This window comes from Delphinus delphis, chromosome 16, assembly GCF_949987515.2.
Source record: "Delphinus delphis chromosome 16, mDelDel1.2, whole genome shotgun sequence".
Classification (NCBI taxonomy): Eukaryota; Metazoa; Chordata; class Mammalia; order Artiodactyla; family Delphinidae; genus Delphinus; species Delphinus delphis.
The window spans coordinates 36,931,750-36,952,286 of record NC_082698.1 but is presented as its reverse complement, the minus strand read 5'-3'; the positions used below and the strand labels follow the sequence as shown (position 1 = coordinate 36,952,286).

The 20,537-nt window shown below is 40.3% G+C and overlaps 1 protein-coding gene across 11 annotated transcripts in view; it reads left to right on the top strand.

Annotated features, from left to right (window-relative positions):
- Window positions 1-3,225: 3,225 nt before the first annotated feature.
- The window catches only part of FAS (Fas cell surface death receptor), a 35,511-nt gene continuing 18,199 nt past the window's right edge, over window positions 3,226-20,537 (top strand). For 9 of the 11 annotated variants that reach the window (XR_011246757.1, XR_009522431.1, XR_009522434.1 and 6 more), the window contains exons 1-2: window positions 3,226-3,473; window positions 15,795-15,957. Coding sequence is in view for 1 of the 11 variants with exons in the window: in XM_060034514.1 (XP_059890497.1) it covers window positions 3,444-3,473; window positions 15,795-15,957 (193 nt within the window). In the remaining 10 variants the exon portion in view is untranslated. Of the gene's footprint in view, window positions 3,474-3,706; window positions 3,924-4,214; window positions 4,423-15,794; window positions 15,958-20,537 lie in introns of those variants that run through there. The other 2 variants (XR_009522432.1, XR_009522433.1) reach the window with 2 other exon arrangements.

Sequence of the window (20,537 nt, the reverse complement as noted above, 5' to 3'; positions counted from 1 at the left end):
CACACAGGCCCTGGGATTGGTGTCAATGCCACTGTGATGGTTAATCCTATGTTGACACATAGGATGATGTGTCACTCTGACTAGGCCACAGTACCCAAACAGTTGGTACTATCTGAGGTGTTTCTAGGTGTATTTCTTGAATGGGATTAATATTTAAATCAATAGACTTTGAGTAAAGCAGGTGCCCTCCATAGTGTGGGTAGGCCTCATCCAGTCAATGGAAGGCCTTAAGAAAAGGAGTGACCTCTCTTGAGAGAAAGGGAATTCTGCCAGCAGATGGTCTTTGGACGAGAACTGCAATTCTTCCCTGGGTTTCCAGCCTGCTTAACCTGCCCTGCACATTTTGGACTTGCCAGCCTACATAATCAAATAAAACAATGCCTTACATCTCTCTCTCTCTATATATATATACATAGGTCTATCTATCTATCATCTATAGGTAGATAGATAAATAGATAGATCTAGCTATATAGATCTTGATATCTGTCTATATATATCCCATTGCGTTTGTTTTTCTAGAGAATCCTGACAAGTACAACCACCCACATCAAATAGCTAAGAAGAGGGAAGAGGAACAAAGGCAACTTAGAGATGCTGTTACCAGGGAGAAGGGGGAAAGATGTAGGATAAACAATCATGAATGTGCACTGCAAGTGGGGATTATTAAAATCAATTTGTTGCCATTTAGTGAGAGCAGTTTTTTTGATAACAATTTTTTTTTTTTTTTTTTGCGGTACGCGGGCCTCTCACTGTTGTGGCCTCTCCCGTTGCAGAGCAACAGGCTCCGGACGCGCAGGCTCAGCGGCCGTGGCTCACGGGCATAGCCGCTCCGCGGCATGTGGGATCCTTCCGGACCGGGGCACGAACCCATGTCCCCTGCATCGGCAGGCGGACTCTCAACCACTGCGCCACCAGGGAAGCCCGATAACAATTTTTAAAACATTCGTGGAGAAGAAATAAAAGTAGTCTTGATGGTAAAAAGGTATTGGGGGTTTTCTTCCTCCCAGCTTTTTCAAATAGGCAGATGTGTGTTTAAATGTTATTCAGAAGGAAATGTTCAATGGCAAGGATATCTTTAGAGTAGAACAGGCTTTAACTCATATGGTGTGGTTTCAGTAAAATCAGGACGGTTGTCCAGAGTATCTCCCGCATCTGGTAGAGTGCCAGAAATTCTGTTATCAAAATTGTATTTCTTTGCCCTTGAAGGCTTGGAGGCCCGTAGGAATACATTGTTAAATAAAAATAACCGTTAGAGATGTCTGAACTGTTTCTCGCAGAACACCAGCGTTCCTAAGGTGGTCATTCAGAAGGTGTTCTTCAAAGGACTCTATAAAGAAGACAGAGGCTGAGGAACAGTATATATCATAGCCCCCTCTTAGACAGTCACAGTGCATATTAGCATATTGAAGGCTCTGAGAAGTCTTGGATTAAGAGACCTGTTTAAATTAACCCAGAATTTTCTAAAATCATTTGATCATGAAACACATTCCTCCCCACAAAGCATCTATAATTATTTCATTGAACTTGAGGGTAATTGGGTGGAGGGGGGCAGAGCGGGTTAGAAAGAGCAGGGCCTCAGGAACAAGAATATCGAAGTTTAATTCCTGGATCTGCTATTTATTAACTAACCAAATGGTCAATGTTGCTTAAACTTTTTTGGCTACAATTCTTTATTTATAAAGTAAGTTTAATAATCACCTACCTCACTGGGTTAAAATGGTAAATATTAAGTAAGGAAGAACCATTTGTAAAAGTTGCTGGCTCATGATTCACTCATGAGATGCTGATTTTGTCAACTGTTCTCTCTGTCTCTCTCTTTCTCTCTATCCTCCCTCCCTTCCTCCCTCCTTTCTTCCCTTCCTTCCTTTTATGATTCTTTTTTAATTTCAATAAACTTCTAAATTTCAGAACAGTTTTAGGTTTACAGAAAAGTTGCAAAGATAATACACAGTCTCTCCACATCCCACACACACCCCCAACTTCCTGGCTCCAGCCCCCCACCATTCACTTCTTTTTGTGTCTGTTTTGGGCTGGGAACTAGGAACCGGACTGGCCAGCCAGGGTCTTCTTCACAGCACTATCAATCTGCAGGGAGATGAGCAGAGACAGGTAAATCCATACCTACAAGACTGGGCCATGAGGGCAGTGCAAAACACCAGGTGAGTGAAAGCATTTAGGAGGGTGACCTCACCCAGACTTGGGAGCCTGGAAAGGCTACCAGAAGAAAATGTCCACAGAGAGGGAGTCTGATGGATGAGGAATGAGCCAGGCAAAGGGAGGGAAAGGAGAGTGTTCCTAATGGGATACAGCCATCTGGGAAGGAAGAAGAGTACCTGAGTGAGGGTGTAAAGCTTAGTGAAGGATGCCGAGGAAATACCGCTTCACTGGTGCCCAGCCTAGGAACTACTTTCAGAGTCATGCTCCTTGATGATGTCATTATACAAACTTTCTTCTGTAAAATTCTTGCAGAACTGGCTAAACAGACAGATCAACTTTTCCAAAACAATAGTGACTTCGAGCTGTTAACCAAAGCACTAAAGTACTACTTTTTTTTTTTTTTTTTAAGAAAATTCGCCAGGAAATAATGAGTAACAAAGAAGGGGAAGTAATTGTGAACTTCTAACACAGCTGGAGCTGTGTGATTTGTCTTGGGAGTTAGCTTTGTACTCCTCTTGAGAAATAAAAGGCAAGGGGTCCGTCCTCTTCGGAATCCCCATAGCACAATATCTGAAACTTTTCGTTCGGTAACTCTCACTACATACACTAGTCCGGGGACTCCTGTGAGCCTCTCAGGTCACCACCACAACACGTGGAGCTGAGGGAAGACTGGGTCTTTTCTGAGAATCCCAGCAGTTAGCCGAGGCTTCTGCACGGCGGCAGGATGTCTGCGCTCTGCACCCCAGCCCTCCCCAGCCTTCCCAGTTTAAACTGCGGAAGAGTTTAGAAAGGACATCAAGCCCGCTCTCAAGATCCTCACCTGAGCTAAGCATGCCAGCCGACTGCGGAAACGCCCGCCACGGGTAATGCCCGCTTGTGTAACAAATCCCCACTCCCGGCTCTACAACCCCGTCACCCCCCCACCCCGCCCCGTGCGCGCGCAGGCTGAATCGACGGCGCCCTCCCCCACCCAGGCGTTCCGCAGCAAAGCTTCCTCCTCCAACCTCGGCTCCCCCCCGCCCCCGGGCCCGGGGACCTTTCTTTAAGTCTTTTCGGGTCTCTCAGAAGAGACACGCAGGTGCTCGGAGACGCTGCTGGAGAAAGAGAAAAGCGCTACCGGAGTAACTGTGCGTGAGCGCCCCGGGGCGGGTCCCGGCGGGAACACTCTCTCAGGCTGGCTGGAGCGCGGGGAGGGGCCCGGCGGGGCTGGCACTTCTCACGGGGTGTGTGACCCGCTCGGGTGCCAGTTGGAGAGGCTCCTTCACTTTGGCGATTGCTCCACAGCCATGTCCGAGATCTGGGTTCTCTGGCCACTGGTGAGTGTTTTCCTGCCCGGGCGGGAGCCTCTCCCAGCTCGGCCACTGGGCGGGCGCTGGACTAGCTCCGGGGGCGTCAGGGGGACGCGCGCGTGGGCGGCGGGCTTGTCCGGCCTCTGACAGGCTGGCTCACCAGGGCTGCCAGGACTTTCCCTGAGGGCGGGATCTCAGGAAACCGGGGAACTCGTTTTTCTTGGGGCTGGATATAGAGCGGTAAGCCCGCGGGGCAGGCGGAACAGCTCCGGGTGCTCCCCGGGGACGCTGTTCGCGGCCCAGAGAGGGGTGGGCGCGGGGGGCAGGCCGGGGCGTGCGAGATTTGAGTGTCGCTGGAGGGACCGGAGACTGGAGGGGATCTTCTGGACAAGTCCTTACAAGTCACGCCGAAGCACCGCTGCTGTGCTGGTGGATGTGCGCGCCGCGGGGCGGTGAGAACCTGCACTCCCTGCACTGGTAATACAGGTTTTCCGGCAGTTCCCAACTTTAGGGAATAAATCAGCCCCGAGGCGGTGGTTAAACCTGAGGCTTTGGACTGCACCGTTTCTTTCTTGAAAAAGTTATCTTGGGGCTGAATGCGCCTTAAGAGACTTGTTTACCTTCTTATCGCTACACAGAAAAAGAAACTGTTTTGTTTCCCTTCCGGTAATCCCTCTCCTTAAGACCGTGAGTCACATCTCAGGTTTGGTCTTTTTTTTTTTTTTTTTTTTTTTTTTAAATTTTCTTCTCTCCATTTTCTTTCTTGTTATCTTTCATTGCTTGCTGAACTCCGGGGCGGTAGGGAACCTGGGCCTCACTGCTCAGGCGGTGGTACCTGCTGCCACCGCGCACGCGCTGGGGAGCCTGTACTTGGCCTAGAAGCCTAAGCAGCGGCCACCTCTTTTGGAGAGTCCCTGCCTCAGCAATGCCAGCGTGGTGATGGCTGATCGAAGACACTGGGCCTCCAGAGGTTCATGTGAGTTCCGAATTCTCTGAAAGCCAACGGATTCTTACTTTGTTGGTCCCCATCAAAGTGCCAGGCACTGTGATCAGAATGTCTACGAATGTGATCTCAGTTCATTCGCAGCTGCGCAGGAAGGAAGATGTCCTCATCTCCATTTTACAGATGGCGAAATGGGGTTCAGAAAGCTTAAGTAATTAGACCGAGTCCAAACAGTAAGCGGCAGGGCTGGGATTTAATTTAGATCCAGTTCCAAAGCCCGGGCGGTTCGTTGATTGCACCTGATGTCCAGATGACAAGAGTTGAAAGGAAGAAAGCACTGATGTCTGGAACAATCTTATGATTGGAAAAAAAAAATTTCCCTGATCCTTTCAGAAATAATGTACAATATTTGGGCTCCTTTAGGAATTTTCTTCGAGAAAATTTAGGATTCAAAATTGAGAAACCATTTATACAACCTCAGATCACACTCTTCTCTTCCTTATCATTAACCACTGCCTTATTGCAGTGTTAGTTGCTTTGACAGTCTCTTAGCTCTTGGAACAACAATACTAATAAGTGTAGCAAAATTATCAAGGCCCAGAGCTATGCTTAACTTTTATACTATAGCATCTTTACCAGAGGTGCATGTTTAAAGCACCAAGGAAACTGCTTTTCTGAAAGAATGCACACACATTCATACACACACATATATGCATGTATATATACATACACATTTATTTGTATATACATGTTATAATATCTATAATATCTATTAAACATAATTTGCTTATTACTGTTATATATGATATGTGGCCTAAGAAATTAACATTTATCAAATAAAATTTATCAATACAGAGGTGTAAAAAGAAAAAATCTGACATAACCCTATCACCTAGATAATCATTGTTTGCATTTTGTAGTATATCCTCTATTTCTCTTTTCTAATATGACTCTTAAATTTAGCTACACAGAATGCTGCCCTGCCCCCATCACTGGCACACTATCACGCCTCTATTCTTAAAGAAGTTTCCACACCATTATGTCACCTGTGTGTCTCTAGAAAATGCTTGCTTTTATGACTTCGCACTTAGTAGGGCTTTATTTACTAGTGTGCAAATAAATTAAATGGGGGCTCGAGTGCTAATTACATGGAACGCAGAAGCAAGTTTGGTTTAATCATGTCAGTGGGCTGGAAGTGGATGGGAGGGAGCGGCCATATTTTCTCTTTTCCTCTTTCTTCCTCTAGTCCTCTTGTGTCTAGTGCAATCTATGGTCAGCAAATATCCCATCCTTTACCTCTTTGCTTCTCCTCCCTTCTTTCTTCCCTCTTGGAGTTAGTTTTCTCTCCCCTAGTTTCTGGGTGTCATTTCCATGGGACCTACGATAAGTAAGTTTGAAAGCCCCAAACAATTCACAAGTGTCTAAAGGAGACAGAAAAAGAGGCAAACTTACTTTAGAAATTTGTGTGAGAAATAGCTGTGAGGACTGCTGCTGCTTCTGTTAATAGCACATAGTCCTGATAGGCTTTGTCTTGTACTGTTTAGGTCTATGGTTAGGCAGTTACTAGATTAGCCATTTTCCTCTCCTTTATTTCTTAGAGCACTTCTCAAAATTATGGTCGAGGACAAGGAGAGGGCCGCTGAAAAAGAAGTCGGTGTATTTATAAGTAATCATACAGAAGAGTTTCAGGGACAAAATAAAGGACAGTTGTTTAGTTTATAATTTAATAATTTTTCTTAAACCAGCCTAAGAGACATGAAATAGGTTGCAATGTGTTTCTGTTTATTGTTGTTTTTAACAGGTTTTCCTTAAATCATAAAAAACTTGAAAATTCTTACGAATAAAATAAATTATGAAATGTAATTTAAAACATTAACAACCAGGATGGAAAAACAGAAATTTATAAAAGATGGCAAGATTGGAAAGGAAAAATGAAATTGATATATGGAAATCTTTGGGTCCTTCATGACTAGCTACAATTGGGTGAATGAAAAATCTTCTATTGTCTGTCTCCATAATACAATTACCACCCTTGGTGGCAAAATTAGAGTTTAATTTAGAAAAAGCAATTTTTATTCTTGCGTTGAGTTTAGAGAAGGCAAAAGGTGAAAGACAAAGAGGACTCAGGATTTGGATGTTGTCTCTAAGTAAGTTTCTTTGGGACACTAAACAAGTAATTTACTTCTAAATAGTTCTTAGTGGTGGAAATGTCAGTAGTTCAAAGGAATCTCTCTGAAGGCTACCACAACTGCCAAGGACAGAGTAATCATTTTCTAAGAGATGATCAAAAACCTGAATAAGGAAATCCCCCACTTGAAAACCCCTAGTGAGTTAAGTGCCTTTTGGTGAATTATCTTAGGTTCCAAAAGTCCCTTAAATGAGCACATGTTTTGTAATAGGTACTAAAGACTTATTGACTTATGATGAAAAATAATAAGTAATCATGTAAAGATAATACTGTATATAGCTTATTACCAAAAAATTATTTATAGGACCATTGTAAGTACCTTAATGGATAGTATTGTATTCTTTTTGCTGTGTGTGTGTATCTATTCACAAAAGTGGGAAAACAGCATTTCACTAGCTAATAAGTCCTTTCATTTTCTGGAAGACCCTTGCTTTAAAATGAAAGAAATAAAATGAATAAATAAACAAACAAAATGAAATAAAACAATGTATCTTTAGCCTCTTATGTAGTTGGACTCCTAACACCAATTAACTATCTTCCATTCAGTCTTAAACAGGAACAAATAATTCAAAAGTACTTGCCTACTTTCATACTATTTTCTTTGAAGTGAGACTATGAGTTGTAAGGCCCAAATTAGAAAGTTGATCATTGTAAGATTGTTAACTTCACCTTCCTCAGAACGAAATGGGCTAGTTCTCCTCTTTGATCACAGCTCCCTTTCTGATTTGGAATGAGCTTTTGTGCGACCAAGCCATCCCCATCTTTGGGCAGTTAGAAACAGCAGCCATTGCTCTCTTGGACACCTGGCCCGAGATCCACTAAGTGCGGGATGATAGTGACTTTCGTATGAAATTGTACATTTTGAGTAAGGCCAATCTTGTAAGTTAGCAAATCTGACTACAGATTCAATCGTCAGATGTACTCAGCCCAGCGAGGCAAGCAAGCCTACCGTAGGTAGGTTTTGTTAAGCTGTGAACTGGGATAAACTTGGAAAATTAGAATAAACTTTGCTTCGGAGTCATTAACGTCAGTCTGTCCTACAGTCAAGTGATGCAGCATTCTGGATTTAGTCTCCTCTGTGTTCTGGGAGGCCATAAAAATATAAGATGTGAGAAACATCAACACTTTTGATTTCTGAGGTCAGAGATCTTAGAAAAAAGAGGGGAGACAGAGAGAGAAAATGAACTCAGAACCTGTGGTGTAAGGCTCTTGCCCCTTGCTGAGGATTGAGCTATGGTTTTTAGCCATCCTCACAAAAGGATCCTTGTTCCTGATGGACTGTTTTTTCACATGGATGTCTGTGTGGATTTAGGCCTGATTTCAAAAATTGGGCTTACACTGCCCCAGGCTATGTTTTGTCTACCCTGCACAGTACTGACACAAACAGTATGTATGTGTGCAGGTATATATTTTTAATATTAGCTGCCACCACTTAAATGTTGGAAGATTTTGGTTTCTCTTGAAAACTGGAAGATCTGGACCCACATGCCACCTGACCCCCACTCCCCTGGATCAAATGGCTGCCCCTTTGGTCCACGTGCACCTCTCCATTTGACCAGGCCCTCCTACACTTTGTTGTCTGTTCCACCTGGATGCTTTACTCCTGTGATAGCCCTGGGACCCCTCTGGGCATTTAAGGACTCTAGGGTTCTAGTTTAGGACTTGGTAGCCCTCCCATCACCCATTTCCTCCACCAAAGATGACTTCTTTTCTTTTCGGGCTTATTTTTAGAAGGGTCATTATTTCTCCATGAAAAGTCAAATTCTGATTTGCAAGTGCAGAGCACAGATGCTGTTACTCTGTAACACTCTTATCTTCTCACATGTAAATGTAGTCGCCTGCTAACCTCAAATTGTGCTTCCTCCAGTTGGTCTTCAGCTGGGAGGAGCATCAAAATAACCACCAGGGTTATTAAATATTAGGTAACAGAACATAATCATAAGGAGACCCCATTCTCAGAGATCCAGATTCTTTAGGTCTGTGTTGGGACCTAAGCATTTTTTAAATTTTTAATCCATCACTACATGATTCTAATGTCTTTCAGGGTTTTGAAAATGATTTTTCTAACTCTAGCACTAAACTCAAAATCTAATCCCAGATGAAATTCTCTGGGTTTCCTCATTTTGTTTTATTTATGGCTTGATTCAGTCAGGGGTCTAACCAGTCCCGTACTCCCACTGCCTCAGCTATCTCTCTCCTGGTCTTCCCAAGAAACTAGCCTTAAGAAAGAATGAAAACATTACTGGAATAAGATTACCTTGTGTAATTTTATTTACTCATTTTGAAAAAAGTAAGAACGAACGGGATCTTCACTTATCTCTTTAATATAGAAAATTTTCTTTTATTTGTTTTTATTTCAGTTTTTCAATAATGCACCTACTACAAAATGTCATTACTATTTCCTTACCCTTTACACAAATATATTCGAGATGCATTATACAATCGGAAATGGTGAACTATTAATGGTCTTTTTAGAATTCCTTTTTCCTAAAGTATTGATAAGTAATTAAAAGTCTAAAGAGCGAATGACCAGAACTAGCCTCTTGTTCCAGTTGTGTCCTGGACAGTAGGGGACAGTGAGATTTCAACCCCCTAGTGGGGCCTGTAAGACTGGGAAGAAGTTCAGGTTCCTAGGGGCCCCTGATGATTCCGGTTCTGAAGACTGTTTGCCATCTCTTGTCTGTTTAGTTCAGTGATAGTTCAAGATGGGAAATCCTAGTGCTCAGCTATGAGGAGTTCCCAAGTGTGTATGCACCACTGACCTCCCTCAAATCCAGAATCTGAGGGAATCAAGAGATGGTGGTTTGGGCCTGTATTCATTTCCCATGGCTGCTGTAACACAGCACCACAGACTGGGTGGCTTAAACAACAGAAATTTCTTTTCTCTCAGTTCTGGAGGTTAGAAGAAGCCTAGACTCTGAGGCAATGATCTCTTCCTCGCCTCTCTCCTTGGCTTGTCAATGGCCCTGTGTCTTCACGTCATCTTCCCCTTGTCTGTGCCTGCGTCCAAGTTTCTTCTTATAGGGACACCAGTCATATCGGATTAAGGTGCACCCAAGGACCTCATTTTAACTAATTTCCTCTTTAAAGACCCTATCTCCAAACATGGTGACATTCTGGGCTACTTGGGATTAGGACTTCACCATAGGAATATGGATGTGAGGGAGATACAATTCAGCCCATAGGAGTCTGAATCTCTTGAGCTAGCTGTGTGACATGGACCAGTCACCCCACCACCCGTTTGGGGCATAGCTTCTCCTATAAGGTGAAGGGCTTGGGTTGGGTCATCTCTAAAACTCTTCACCATGATTACTGGAGAGCTTCTAGTCAGCTTGAATATCTATAATCAGCCTGAAGTGTGTGCTCAGTATTGAAAAATCTCGCTGACTGTTCCAGAGATGTCTACTTATTCTTGCTGCCATTTTTCACCACCAGACACCTTTTTTTTTTTTTTTTGCCTCTGCTTTTTAAAATTCTTTTCCTGTTTGCTTTGAACTTCACTAAGAACAGAAAAAAAGGTGATTTTTTAAACTTCCTTTTCAAACCCTAGCTCATCTCTTAGGGCCAATTGCCGCACTGCTTCTTTGAAGTAATGCTAATGGGATTCTCAGTTTCTTCCAGTAGTTTGTTTAATTCAGTCACTGCAATGTTACTCTATTTGTAATTGCCATGTTAAATCTTGGGTGTTTATGATTCCTGGGAAAGTGTGGAGAGCTTGTCAAAGTGAAGTGATATACCTCAAGGGTGGCCATCAGTTTCTGGGTCTGGCCATTCCTGCTCCATTCCTGCTTTGTTTCTTCTACGTAGTAACCAGGTTGACTATGAAAAGTGATTCATCACTGCTGCAGATAATTAATAAAAATCCAGCTGTTCTTTCAGTTTCTCATCATCTGATACAAGGGACAAAGTCTCACGTCACCCTGTTTCTGAGAGTTTCAAATGGAGCAAATGCAAAGATTGGAGGATAGGAAGACTTCTGATTCCTATTTGTGCATTGCAGATCCCCACCCCTGCAAGGGACTCACAGTGGGTGTGATGGCACTCAGGCTGGAGGAAGGGAAACCTAAACTCCCCTTCCTTTCAAGCTGCAGACCAGGGCTGGGAAGTTTCACCTTCCCTGCCAGCCAGAACCGCAACCTGGACAGTCCTGCTACAGTTTTCCCAGACTAGAGGGCAGGGGACTGACTTCTGGGTTCCAGGAAGTTCCTGCCAGACTGCCTCCACCTTCAACATGCATTTGCTTTGAAGGTTCATTGTATAATTAACACACAGGCGTCTTGCGAACAATTGTCTGAAAACAAATTGAGTTGTTTGTGTGCCTATGTGGAGAAAGCAACTAGGAAAGTAATTTGTAAACCTGAAACAGCCCAGAGGTGTTTGGGCCAGAGTTGTCGAGTCCTCCCTTGGCCAGTCCTAACTGTGGGTTATTGGACGAGTCATTTCATATACTCTGTGCTCAGCTTCCTCGGCTATAAAATAAGGCCGTAATAATTCCTCATGTGTAGATTTATTGCGATGACCACGAGGTGATGTGTGTGAATGAACTTTGTAAAAAGCTAGGCAAATGTCTAGGGTTTGGTTTCCTGACTTAACATTTTCACAAACAATTCAGAAGGAGAGAGAGAAGCAAGTTTTCTGATTTGCAGAAAATATTAAAATCCTGTAGATAATGAAAGATGCAAGGAGATCCATTTTTAAAATCTATATTGAAGCTGAGCAGATGCTCATATGGTCCCTTTCTGCTTTGACGTTCCAGGATGCTACGAGACTGCAGCGTCTATGGTTATGATTGGCTGTATGATCCCACTGTGGCTTCAGTGGTCAACATGTTAATTACCAGTGTGATTCAGGAGACATTTACCTTTAACTCTCTTAATAGCTAGCTGCTAATAATGCTTTTGCTGAGGTCCTCAGGTATGTCCCCATTTGGGCTAAGCCAAGTTCCTCTAGGTGTGACCTGCCTGGAAAGCCCTTCCCAGCTAGTCATCCACTTGCAACAAGTCACTGCCCAAATGTCTTCTTATTCTGTGGCCTTCCCAGACCACTCTTCCTAAAACATCACTACCTCACCCTTCAAACTCTCCATGCCCCCAAGCTTGCTTTATTCCTTTAAATAGCACTTATTCCTCCTTGACATATTTCTTTGTTTCTTTATCATTTCCCTCCACACGATGCTTAATATTATGTGTCGACATGACTGGACCATGGCACCCAGATATCTGCTCAAACATTATTCTGGATGTTTCTGCGACAGTTTTGCTTGTTTTTTTGTTTTGGTTGATTTGTACATTTAAATTGGTAAGCTTTGAGTAAGTTAGATACCCTCTGTAAGTGAGTGGGCCTCATTCAGTCAGTTGAATGCCTTAATAGAATGAAGACTGAGATTCCCTAAGGAAGAAGGAATTCTGCCAGACTGCCTTTGGACTTGAGCTGCAGCTCTTCCCTGACTCCTCAGCATGCTGGCCTACCCCATCAGCAGAATTTGGACTTGGCAAGCCTTTACAGTTGTGTGAGCCAATTCCTTAAAATAAATCAATCTCTCTCTCTTCACACACACACACACACACACACACACACACGTGTGTGCGCACACACACAAGCACTATTGGTCCTGTTTCTCTCAAGAACCCTGACTAATACAGTACACTTCATTTACATATAAACTCTATGAGAGCTAAGTCTTTATCTGTTTACTGCTCTGTTCTTGGATGTCTGTCTAGCACATAGTAGGTACTCAACAAAGTATTTACTCATTTAAGTAATTGATTAATGTGTTAGCTAATATTATTCCCAGCGGAATATAAAATTGAGGTCTCTCTGACTTTTGAATCTTTGTCATGATGGAAATTTTAAATTAATTGTATTCCTTTTTTTCCCGTTTGGTTATCATTTGCCTTAGTTTATCCACTTTTCACATCTTTGATTTAACTGATTTTCTGGCCTTTTCAGCTTTTTTGAAAAAAAATTTTTTTGAGCATTCTGATCACTTAGTTCTTTGTGGGTTTCCTGCCTTGTCACAGTCAAAAACACCCCAGTTTCTGCCTGGAAAGTTTGGGTTAAATCTTTGCATACTACAAACTTGAGCTAATGCAAAAACTTAAAAAAACACAAGCTGTGTGGAACACTGCTTACATAATATCTTGTAAGAGTTAGAACATGCTCTTTAGACCCATTTTTCTTTTTTTATCCTCGACATAATTCTTTGATGCTGAACTAAGTAGGAAATGTTTCCAGAAATTCAGCTCTGTGAAGCAGGTGTGATCAAATATGAGATGAGTTTGGCACTGGTATCTGCTCCATGGCCAGTGATGTTTATGTCTTTCACTGTTCTACTCCAAGATTCACATTTCTCAAATTCTGAATGTATTTTTGAACAGTGGGTTTTGATTTCCAGTCAAAAACTTCAAAACTAAAGCAAAATTAGAAAGTACACTTCTCTTAGACATCTCCAGAACGTTTAGTATATGCACAGTTTTTTTTAGAAATAACACTAAGGTAACAATTCATAAATGTTACATTACATAAATGTTAAGCACTCTCTGAGTGCTTGATCATTTAAACCAGGAATTGTGGACCTGCTTGTAATATTGTCACATGACTGCTGGATGAAATTAGCTTACCAAGGAAAGGATGGGACCTATAGCTGTAGGGGACACACACACACACATCCACACACTATTGGGTATCAACTTTGAGCACCTTTGACTTGTCAATTTTGGCTACCCAATTTTGACTCAGATCTCTTTGAGTTTAAATCTGTGTCATTTTCTTCAGTTTCTGGTGAGAAACCAGAATTGAAAGAGAAGGAGAGCAAGTAACATCTCACTGTTAAGTCCCTCTTCCCAGCAACAGAGGTGGCTGATAACAGAAAGGAGTTGTGTCTACTCAGTTTGGTTGCCTAGATTCTGTTTTCCATTATCTCTTGCAAAAAGGACTTACTGATTTCTTCTAGCTACAGAGATTTTTACATTTGTTTGAGAATTTTCATGTGCTGGCAATGTCTGTAATGTTACATGGTTAGTATATTTAATTTCTGACTGTCAAATAGAACAAAGTTTGTTATAGAATAAGGGTCCTAAAAGGTGAATGACTTTCATTTGAACGCCCTTCCCATCTTAGCAGTTAACCCTTTGGTGTGATTTCAATCACGTTATTATTTCCTAAAGTGCCCAATTCAGTTACTGTTCATTAGCTATTGATGCTCTGATCTGGAAGAGGGACTAATATTAACAGGACGACAGGATGACCTTCTGTAGAAAAGGTAAGAAGCGGGGAACTGTCATCTTGAAAAGAGAAATTGATACTAATAAATACTTTTTGTTCAAAGCTGCTTTAGAAGCAGATCATAGATTCAAATGTGTTTTAAAAAGTAAGAGTCATGCAAATATAACATTAAAAATCCCCCAATGATTAATACATTACAAATAATATGCCCATGTGCAAATCTGCTTTTGGAAACTTAACATTCATTTTCGATTATAATCAATGTTACTTGTCTCTGTGTTCACAGAACCTGGCACATAGAAGGTGCTAGTGAAATGTCTGTTGGGTTAAAAAGGCAGTGGTTTGATAGTGAAGCCAGTACATTTAGGCATAATTCCTCTGATCTGTTTACCATTTCCAATTATTCTTTACATAGAATTGTTCATATAGAGAAAGTAAGCTGTATTTTATGGTGAGTTGGGTGTAGGGGAAAAAACACTGTCATAAGAGTGAGGAGACTCAGACAAGTCCTAGCTCTCTACCTTTTGCTCATGAGTGACCCTGGATAAGTCAGGTATTTTCTTGATATTTTGGTGTGATATTCCCTCCTGGAGTCTGGATGTTAGAAATGTATTTTTCAATACATCAATACATCCATCCCAGGAGGAAAAGATGGCAACCGCATCTCCTTCATCCCTCCTTCCTTGGAGGTCCCATGGTATCTTGTGACTTAGAAGGGATGCAGGCTTTGGTGACAAAGGGGGAAGGGCTAAAAGGGAAGATGTGGGGACTCCTGTGGCAGTGATTTATACGTGAAGAATATTTAGTTCCCTTGACCCAGAAGATGCCATAAAGTAGAAGGAAAAAAGTATACCATGAAAACTATGAAAAATGACCTTGAGGGAAAAATCCTCAGAACCAGTAGTTTAAAATTTTTTGATGCTTAGCAATGAATTTACATATTCCACATAAGATGAAAAATTATGTGTATTTGTGTTTAGAGAGACAAACAATAAATGTTTAGAAAACCTGAGAAAGGAATCAAACAGACATTACCTCCAAATGTTTCCATACATTTTAGAGGCTCATTTTTCTAAGGAGCTCAAGCCTAACTAAGATGAATTTGACACAGTGTCACTTGGACCTATGGGTTTTGTCTCCAGAAAAAAGGAACAAATAATAAAGATTGGTTCTCTATTAAGAGAAGTTCATTTTTCCTGAATAAAAGTGAAGAAAATCTTGTTGGATTTATTGTATGGTTAGATAACCAGGAAGGAGTTCATCAAAACTGTAGATTCTATTGCTATATATAAAAAAGGAAGAAACAGAACATGCTGTAAGCTAAGTACCAGGATTGGGAGAAATTATCACTTTTTATCCTCACAATAACCCTTCAAGACAGAAAATACTGTTGTCACTTACAGATCAGGAAACTGAGGATCAGTGAGGCCCTTTAACTTGCCCAAAGTCAGTGTTGGCAGCAGAGCTGGGATTCAAACCGCAGTTGTTTTGAAATTTCATGTTTTTTCCTACTCTGCTATGTTGTCCCTCACTGGAACTTAATAATAATACTGCTTACCAGCCACCTATTTATTATGTGTGAGGAATTGTGCTAAGAACTTGAAGTGCATTATTTTATTTAATCATCACAGCAAACCTATGAAGAAGAGATTATGTCCACCTTATAGATAACAAAACAGAGACGTGGAGAATTTAAGTGACTTTCCCCTCAATCATAGGGCTGCTAAGTGGGAGCCGTGACTTTTGAGCCCAGAGCTGTGGCTCCTACCATCCGTGATGCCGTTTCTCGGGTAGTTTGGAGAACCCAAGATCTGGACTGTCATGCAATTGATCTGCTCCTTTTTTGTAGATGAGTCAGTGGAAGGATGGAACCCACGTTGATTTTGCCTGTGCATGGCAAATAAAATACAGCCATTTGGGGCGACTTACACCTGTTTACCAAGTTGCTTAGTTCAGAAGTCAGTAAAATTCTCTTCATGTTTTTCATTTACAGATATTTACCTCCATTGCTGGACCATTGTCTAAAGGTGATAATTCCCATGTGGCTGATAGCAACTCTGAGATGCTGAAATTGAGTAAGAATATTACTAAAAGGGAGAGCTGCGGTGAAGGCCTGTATCGTGAGCACGAATTTTGTTGTCAGCCGTGTCCTCCTGGTATGTTATACAAAAAAAATCTAGCGATCAGAATGAAAATCAGGGTGAGGAGTAGCATATAATAATAATGAAGAGAGTGTTTTTATAGCGTTTAGTTCTCCTGCATTATGGCCTGACTGGGAAGGAAAAAAAATATGACATTATTTTCCGAAGACCAGCTTATGTCATCTTTATCACACTGGTTTGATGTGAGAATAAGTAAATATAATTTATAAATGACATGTACCTCAGAAATGAGAGGATTTATTTATTTAGCTCCATTTTTCAATAGCAAAAGCAGACTAATTTGTGGATATTAAAACTTAGCACATCAGACTGGTGAGAATATATCATAATAATTGTGGAGCTCTGAAAGCAAGGGACTTCTATCCTTAAGAGATGTCTCAACACTTCCCTTCGATCAGAAAGTCTCTGAGAAAGCTGTTTGTCCTAGCACTGAAGCCTGCAAAATACATTTGCATTTTACAACCAAATAACTAGATAAGCTAGCAAAGCAATGGAGAAAAACCAACCATTTTTTAAAATCAGTGTTTTTGAAATGAAAACCAATTTCAGATTGGAAATCCTTCAAACAGTAGCAAATTGGAAGCTAAGCAAAATGCAATTGGGCAGACTTTTTTTTCAACATGGAGTAGAGTTGACTACTATTTTATACAGATATGGATCTCCCAGTTGCATTGTGAAGGAAAACAGGAAGATAAAGGAAAACAACACATGGGCATATGCGATAGATTAATAGAACCATAAAGGACGGTGGTAAGTTTCATGTTTGGCTCTCCAGGCCTCCAGCACTCTAGCTGCTAAACAGGCATGGGCCCTGTTTATAAAAAGATTCTAACAGTCCATCTTGGCCTTCTCTCCAGGTTTTAATAACCGTTATGGAAAATCTCTGATAATCTAACCCATTTACATTTAAGCATATTCACATTTACTCTTTTCCAAATGAGAATGAAGAATGGCTTTCTGGCTTTTTTGTAACTTGCTAAACACCATCTATTTTTCCTGTGAATTGAGACCTTTACTCCTATTTTTAAAACCTAAAATGCAAATTAAAATGAAGATAATAAGCTTTGAATATCAAACTGTTAAGGACTTTGTTTGCTTTTTGTTTGTTTGTTTTGCTTTGTTTTATTTTCGTTTTAGAAGTGATCTCAGTCCTGGTGAGTTTGCTTGTGAGATAACTCTCATATGTCATTCTTGGAATGTAAATTGTTAAAAAAACCTTTTAAGAAGGAAATTTGGATATGTGGATCAAAACTTTGAAAATACACTGATACAGTAATAGGTTTATAGAAAAATGTCTTAAGAAAATAGTCAAAAATAAAAGAAAATATTGTATGCATGACATTTCACTATGATACCCAATGATGTAAGATTAAGTAAATTTTGGAGTATTCAAAGACTGGAATATTATGTATCAATCAAAGTCATGTTTTCTGATATATTTCTGATATAAGCCTCAATGTATATAAATTCCCTTAAGAGATTTCTAACTGATCCGCTGGCTGGATTAACTGATTCTCTCTGCTCCATCTCTAAAAGATCCTGGATGGTGTCCAATATATACTAAACACTCTTTCTACTTCTATTCCTTTTTTTTTTTATTTTAAGCTTATCAATATTCAGATTGCTTCCAAATTTGTTTATGCTCATTGGTGTTGTGATATTAATATGTAATTTAATTAAATATTACATAAACCAATATATGAATACACAGAAAAAACAGATTTTATTTCTATGAAAATTATTTTGAATGCTTTGGAGAATTTCAGTAAAGTCGGGTTACTAAAAAAAATGTTAATGTATTAGGTGGAGGCAAAATACATGGAAAAATCACAAAAATGTTAACGCCTTTCATACAGATTATTGGTGTCTTTAAGTTTTCTTTCCATCAAAGAGAAAGGAAGAAAGAAAAGAAAGAAGGAGGAGAAAAGAAAGAAAGAAAGGGAGAAAGGAAATCAGGGACTTCCCTGGTAGTCGAGTGGTTAAGAATCTGCCTTCCAATGCAGAGGACTCGGGTTTGATCCCTGGTCGGGAAATTAAAATCCCACATGCCACGGGGCAACTAAGCCCCCATGCCGCAACTACGGAGCCCACGCATCTCAACTAGAGAGCCCGTGTGCTGCAAACTACAGAGCCTGTGCACTGCAACAAAGATCCCATGTGCTGCAACTAAGACCCAACGCAGCCAAAGATAAATAGATAAATAAAATAAAGATGAAGTCAGATTTTGCCCCCAAAAAAGAAAAAGGAAATCATAGGCGATGCATTTTGGATGTGACTTAAGTGAGAAAGACTGTAGAATTCTAATAACTTGTTTCTACATCACAAGAGTGGCAAATAATTATATAGTTATATTTTATAAATTGAAATATTGACAGTATTTTTTTCAATGATCCCTTATGTGAACTGACATTTTTAATCAAAAAAGTCCTCATCACATCACCATATCCAATAAGAAGGATTCTATGGTACACTGCATACATTTTTTATATATATATATATATATATATATATACACATACACACATATATATGCACACACACACATATACTCACATGTATATATGTGTGTGTTTATATGCATAGGAATGCACCAAAATGAAAACAGTATCTCAGAGTGGTTGATGTATAGGTGCTTTTTACACTTTCCTAAATTTTCCAAATTTTCTACAATGAGCATATGTACTATTATACTCAGAAACAAATATATTTTAAAATATTATTTTCAAGAAAACAACTACTTTTTAAATATTTTGATAAATTTAGGTTGTATACATTGGAAAAAAGAAAGAACTTGTGATATTGTATCCCTGTCATGCTGTAGGCCTTGTGCCAGGCACATTCTGCAAGGTAATTCATTAAAGAGGCCAATTCATTTAGAAAGCAGTATAATTCCACTGACAAGCAATTAAAGTTGTACTTTGGCTTGGTTTTCTTAAACATACTGCTGCAATGGTATAGAACCCTTATGCACTGTATTTAAATTTGGTTCTGAGTTTCCACAATGTATTTTTTTTTCTATTGACCTATCATTGCCTTTGTTTACTAAAATATTGTATATGTTTAAATTTCATAATTTGTTTATGTAGTATTTTGTTTTATCAAAAAGAATGCTATGAAATCATTAAGAAAGTCATGTTCCTAGGAGAGGCAGCTTACATTATTTTTGCTGTTCATGCACATACAGCAGATGAAACTTTAGACTTAAACTGCACACCAGCTCTGGGAAACATCCTGACATCCTGGAAGGTATTACTGGACACTTCTGCTAACATCCCATTGGCTGGGACTTAGTCACATGGCCATGCAAAGGAGGCTGGGAGTTGTAGTCTTGACTCAGGGCAGCCATGTCCCCTGGTAAATATCCTATTCCTATGGGAGAAGGGAAAATGGATATTGAGTGACAATCAGGGATCTCTGCCACATTGACTAATCCTTTTCAAAGTCCTAAATTAGGGAAAACGTAAAGACATTGTAATGTGCTGAACTGTGTACTAATCACCATTTGCAGTTAGGTTTTTGGCATCCAGAGTGGGCATACCAAGTAAATAATTCCTCCATAGAGTGATCCCAGGAAGGCAAATGGGGAAGCTTTGACTTCAGAGAGAGAGTTATGGGACAGTGTTAAAAAGGAAAAGGCAAAGCAAGTGAAGAAGCATGTCCCAGGGCACACATTCTCCAGTGCAGCAGACAAGCCATGGGGACTGTGAGATGAAGGCAGAGAAACAGGACAGAGCCCCTGACTTCAGGGAGCTTCCAGTCTTGGAATGTAAACTCCTACACTTTACCAGATGTGGTAACACTTCAAAAGTTTTGTCTTAGTTTGTAACATGGTAGCTGAAATCTTTACCAAGCAGATATTGAATAATGTTTAATAGCTCAAGTTCTGGCATCAGTCCCTGCTTTCAAATCCTCCATCTGACGCTTAGAGGATGACCAACATATTTTGGTTTGCCTGAGACGTCCCCAATTTTAGCACTAAAAGTCCCACATCCTGGGCAAACAGGGATGGTTGGTCCTCCTAGCTATTAACAAGCTTCATGTCCTTTGGCAAGTTACTTGACATCTTTGAGTCTGGTTCTTTAACTGTAAAATGGACATAATAATAGTTCTGACCTTTTATGATTATTGTGAACATTAAATGGAAATGTGTTAATAGTGTTTAGCAGAGTCCTTGGCTTAATAAGTGTTAATATTGTCATTTATTATTACCATTATAAGAATTGTTATGGATCTGACGGGTGCACATACATTTTACTTGCATTCTTCTGGATGGAAACTACATGCTGTACTGGAATAAGTGAAATTGAGTATTTGTGTTGGTTTTATAACATATTGCTCATGAATGGCAAGGAGCTACTGTTACTGAGGAATTTTCTTTTCAAATTTAATCTAGATCTCCAGTGTTCCTTCTTTCACCTTCTCTGTATACTAATCTTTTTTGTTGTTGTTCTACTAATCTTTTTTTGTTGTTGTCATGGGATCTAAAATGAGAATATTTTCTGAACAGTCATGTAAAGTAATTGTCTGAAATGTTACAATAAATTTTCTTTTAAAAGACAAAAAAAAAGAATGCT